Source organism: Corvus brachyrhynchos, unplaced genomic scaffold, assembly GCF_000691975.1.
Source record: "Corvus brachyrhynchos isolate BGI_N302 unplaced genomic scaffold, ASM69197v1 scaffold283, whole genome shotgun sequence".
Taxonomy (NCBI): Eukaryota; Metazoa; Chordata; class Aves; order Passeriformes; family Corvidae; genus Corvus; species Corvus brachyrhynchos.
In genome coordinates this window covers 3704982-3710121 of record NW_008237409.1, presented here as the reverse complement: position 1 = coordinate 3710121, position 5140 = coordinate 3704982, and the positions used below count along the sequence as shown (strand labels likewise).

Genomic DNA, 5140 nt, shown 5'->3' with positions numbered 1-5140 from the left:
TGAGCAACATAGATTTTTTTTTTTTAAATTTTGTATTTTGTACTGTTGTTGCTCATCACATCTCAAAACCAAATTAGTGGAGTGTTAAGGCACTCCTTTAACTGTTCTAGCCACACCACTGGCATTTCCCCCTTAATTTAGAGATGATGGGATGATGTAAAAGAGAGAGCTGTACCTCAGGGTGGGCACTGTGTGGCTTTTCATAACCTCCCCGACTGCTGTCTGTCTCTCCACAGGTGCCTGATCTCTGCCAGCTAACACAGCCCTGAAAGGAGGCACAGCCAGGCCTGTGAGACACTGCAGGACTTGCCTTCAACTCCCAGCTGAAAAAGGGAAGTTTCAATTCAAGAAAGCATCTCGGGTTTTTTTATTATCCTGCAAAATTCAAGTGTATTGCAAAGTGTGAATGCTCAGGTCCACCTCTTCCCCATGGGCAAGAGCTTCTCTCTTTGTTTCAGAAGGCTTTTCTCTTCACAAGACACCAGGAGGCAGAAGAAGTTCTGAATTATTCTAAAGCCAGCTAAGCCATAAGAAGTAATCAGAGATTTGGGGATCTGAAATAACTGAAAGCTTTTTTTTTTTTTTTTGAGGGATGGGGCTATTTTCCTCAAAACAACCATTCAAACATGCTACTTTAAGCTTAAATAAGAACAAAACTGAGTGTGTATGTCTGATTTGTAAAATTTAATGGCATATACATGAATTCTCCATACAGTATTATATTTTATGATCTATCTCTGTGTGTCTAAATACGTGTAAGAGAACAGATGGTTTGTACAGACACACGAATTTGGTGATAGGTCACTGAAATCCACCAGCAAAACTGAGTAGAAACACGGATTTCCTGCCTCATTCTCAGCTGCCCTGCTGGTTTCAGATTTTCACTCCTGCACTGACGAGGCGCTCGCCACTGGGTGGCACGGCCGACCCAGTGGTGTTGGGAAGGGACAACCACGGAGCGTGTCCTGCTGTGACCTTCCCGGAGAAAGTTCCCTGCGAGGTTTCTCCTCCTGTAAGAACTGCAGATGGAGAGAACAGAAGGAAAAGAAACGAACATATCAAGCCCTTAGTAAACCCCCTCTCAGAAAGGAGTCGTTCTCATGCCTTTAACTCAGGTGAAGTATATGATGATCAGGGAGAACTTGAAGTTCAGCTCTGCAGCCGGAGACGCCTGGAGAGAGCTTTCCATGGATGCTGAGGAAAAACTCAGAGATCACCATCTCTATCAGGAGGTTCCCACCATCTGGACCAGGACTGGAATTCTGTGTTTTGGCTGTGGGATTTCTGTGCTTTTCTTTGGGATGTGAAGACCTAGCAAGGGCCTGGTGTGGGAGCAGGCTGAGCTAGTGGAGAATTCCGCAGGATGTCCTGGCTTTGGCATGGCCCCCACCTTTGTGCCGTGCTACTGGAGTGTTTGCCTATATGCACACTTGTGTTGCCTTTCTTTGCTGTGCTGACAGCTGCTGAATGTTGTTTTTTATGTTTAAGAAATATACATTGAAGTGCCAAATAAATGTTTAAGTGTTTGGAATTGTCTGCTGCCTGCCCTTGGCCTCTCTTCTGTTCTGTGCATTTGTAGCTGTGTGTTTCTACTTTGTGTGCCTTGGAGTTCAGGAGGAGTCACAATGACAGGAACTGGGAGAAACGAGACTGGGGAGTCATTATTTCTGAAAATGTGGTCCTGTGGCCTTAGGCCTCCTGTAACAGTCATCAGAGCAGTTTAGAAATGTTACAAGCGTGAGAAGGCTGAGTTTGCCAAAAATCTAAACATTAGGCACAGGAAGACTTGCACCCTGTTGTCAGTCAGTTGTCCACATATTTCAAACCTAGAAAACAAGGAGACTCACTCTTGCTCTTAGAGAAAAGCTCACTGCATCTACTTCTCTCACCAGTGCATGAATGAAACTTGGTGGTTTTGTGAAAGGGACTGCACAATTTAATTCCTTTGTGGCTCCAGTGCTCTGCTTCCTCCTGGAGCTGCTCCACTTCAGCCCAGCTGCACGTGCAGCATTTATCTGTGTGAACCATTCATTCTTGTTTCCAGGAAAGCATACAGCAGTTGGTGACATTTTGTTCAAATCCCTCATTTTTGTAGCAGAGCTTGTGTAGTCTCTTGGATGGCCTAAGCTGTGCTGAGCTGAAGAAATTCTGTGCATAAGGAGGAGTCATTTTGGGTTTGGAGTTATGGCTTGTCATTAATCTTTCTAATTTGTGCTCTGTACTTTCCTCCTGAATTAGCTACTGCAAGTTAAGCTCTTGCTCTTCTGCTTCTCTGTTAAGAAGCCCATCTCTGTACACACATGTGCATCCCTCTATCATACAGATTGTTCTTTTTAAGGTTGGAAAGTGCTCACCAGTTTCATCTCTCCATTGCTTGTTGGCTGGCAGACATTGTTTTAGTTGAAGCAGGTGGCTCTCTGGACTATTATTCTTCCCTTTTATGCCAAGGTTTGCAGCATGGGAGGCCTCGGTTTTCTGTTGGGATTGTCTTTAATCAAGGAGGTTGTTTTAGGCTGCCTGTTACAAACATACAGATGGAAGATTACAGGAAGCATCCTAAAAAAAATTGAAACTGGTTGTAGCTCCAGCACTTGAATCTCCATAAAGACAGAATAATGGCACCTGATTCTCAGTGGACTCTTCTGTGGCACAGGGACTGGTCTAGTTACTCTGTTTAACATGTTTGCATCCTTTTGCAGTCAAAGACTAGACTGAAAGTGTAATAGTTTGCACTGGGTGGTTTGGGATCTTGAGGTAGAAATTTATCCTTCCTCTGTACTTTGCTAGAAGCAGGACTCCTTTAGCTTTTGTGGTTTGTGTAACTCAGGTGCAGATGCTGTCACCTAATCCTTTGTTGTTTATGAACCACAGAACGAAAAGTCAAGGCTGGAACTTAAAGCTAGCAAAACACTGGCTTGCTCAGAGCTCAGTGAATCTTATCCAATCTGCCTTTCGTCCTTATTGGATTAAATAAGAACGGAACTGAAATGGCTTTTTCTCCAGCCATCTGCCTCTGGCTCCCCTGGCACACATGGAGCTTCCATGAATTAGCAAAGAAATAGCAAAAGTCTGCTTAAAGAAAGCACCTCCTTAAGCTCTGCCAGAAATAGAAACTTGAGTCACTCTTATTCTCTTACTCACTGACACGCTTTAGCCTCTTTCATTTTCTAATGGCTGAAGGGAAAGGAAAAGGCTCTGACTTCTATTTTTAGCTCACAGAAGTTGTTCAACCCCATAGGCACTTTCTGGATGGAGTCCTTCAGCCACCTTATGAAATAATTTCTGGTTTTGTGTTCATGTAACTCTTGGTGTGTATCAGACATTGTAAATATCAGCAGCTCCTGTGCAGGTTCTGAGCAGGTGGGAGAGGTACAAATCATCTCTTTTTACATGACTAGAGTTTATTTGCTTGCAGCTTTCCTAAAGTAAAGCTAGGTAGTTGCACTCCAAATCTACCTGAGAAATACAGGTAAGTGTCTAAAAAATATCAAATACTTGACCAGAAGTAACAGTATGTACATAACTGTATGATTGTATTGATGTTTAACACAGCTCTGGGCTTTCCTGTAAGTCCAGCACCTGACCTTGACTTCAGAATTTCTTTTCAAAGGAGTAACTTAATTATCTGTCCTGTTAAAATATGAAACCCTTTCTGTTTGGTTTGTCTATCTTCCTTCCAGCCATTGGATTTTGGCATTCTTGTGTCTGCTATGGTGAAGCACATAACAGTTTAATTCCCTTATAAGTCCTTATGGATTGTGATTGAGGGTTCATTTATTCAGCAGATGTCTCTGTTGATAAGGTGTAAGTGTTGAGTTTTTACTCTGAAGTGTATTTGCTTTTTGGTTGCTTTCTTCATTATAAACTGAGAGCCACAGTAGCCTCTTGGCACCTGTGCTGTATGGAAAGCCCATCTTCAGGTGATTGATGAGACTTTTGAGTAATCATCAGTAAACTGCTTTGCTTTTTTTTCCCTATGAAAATCCTCCTTCCTGTGTGAGGATTGGGAATGGGGATTAAATGTTTAACAGTGCAGAAAAGTTTGTTAGACTTGGTGATTTAGTGTTTGCCAGGCACTGCAAGAAAAGAACCTGAATATTCTAAGAGTGAGTGGTCCCTGTTTTGGGCATTGCAGAAAAACCTGCACATTGCTGGATTTGCCTCGCTACCTGTGAAGATATTTAATCTCTGCTTGCACTTCCTGTTGGCCCTGACTTTGCTGTGGTTTGTGCTTTGCAGGCTGGCAGCTGAAGAGGTGGATTCTCTGGAGTCAGACACAGCCAACCGCTGGCAAGGGGTCTGCCTCAGCAGAGCATCCCCCACGCCCCCAGAATCTGCAGCCACTGTGAAGTCACTGATAAAGTCATTTGACTTGGGATGCTCAGGTATTTGAACATTGTAGTTTGTCATAAAAAGTTTTCTAGCAGCGAGCAGGCTCTGCTTGTTGCTTCTGAACGGGTGTTTTCTGTCAGTGCTTGGTGCATAAATACCTGTGGAGTATCACTACACAGTGGTTCCCTGTTCTGACAAGAGTTTGGTCTGAAATCCAGATGTTTCCATGTTATTTCCTTGCAGGTAGCAGTGGACAAAATATCCCTGTTCACAAGGTGCCCAGGAGCCCTCTCAGTGGAATTCCAGTGAGGACAGCCCCAGCAGCTGCTGTTTCCCCAATGCAGGTACAAGGAGCTCTTTCTGTCCTTGTCAAATCAAAAGAGGTGGACACAGTGCTGTCTCCAGCATCTGCTGACAGGGGGAAGGGGAAACTCATCTGTTTGTTTGCTGTGGAACATCAAATGCTGTGGTCCTAACAAAGAGGATCAAAGTGAGTTTGTTCTGACTTCAGCTTAGAGGTCTCAGTGGATGGATGTGAACTCTGTGGAATACAGTTCTGACCTTTTATCACCATGGACCAGAAAAGAGGTTTCAGTTATTGGGAGTGAGATTTGAGAAATGTCACAGTGAAGAAAGGAGCTGGCATGTGAGTTGGGAGACATGGGATTGAAGTTCCAAGATGTGTGTTCCCAATTATCCAGTAAGATCTGGGAACTTTGTATTAATGCCTGATGATAGGACATTAATGTGAAAACTGGTGCTGGGGCCGCAGAGACAAGAATCCTCCTGACATACAACTCAAGGTGTA

The 5140-nt window shown here is 43.6% G+C and overlaps 1 protein-coding gene across 4 annotated transcripts in view; it reads left to right on the top strand.

Annotated features, from left to right (window-relative positions):
* Positions 1–5140, top strand: part of SPECC1 (sperm antigen with calponin homology and coiled-coil domains 1) — a 77467-nt gene that overhangs the window by 48359 nt on the left and 23968 nt on the right. For 2 of the 4 annotated variants that reach the window (XM_017731024.1, XM_017731023.1), the window contains 2 exons: positions 4240–4385; positions 4576–4676. In XM_017731024.1, the coding sequence (XP_017586513.1) occupies positions 4240–4385; positions 4576–4676 (247 nt within the window). Of the gene's footprint in view, positions 1–236; positions 1537–4239; positions 4386–4575; positions 4677–5140 lie in introns of those variants that run through there. The other 2 variants (XM_017731027.1, XM_017731025.1) reach the window with 1 other exon arrangement.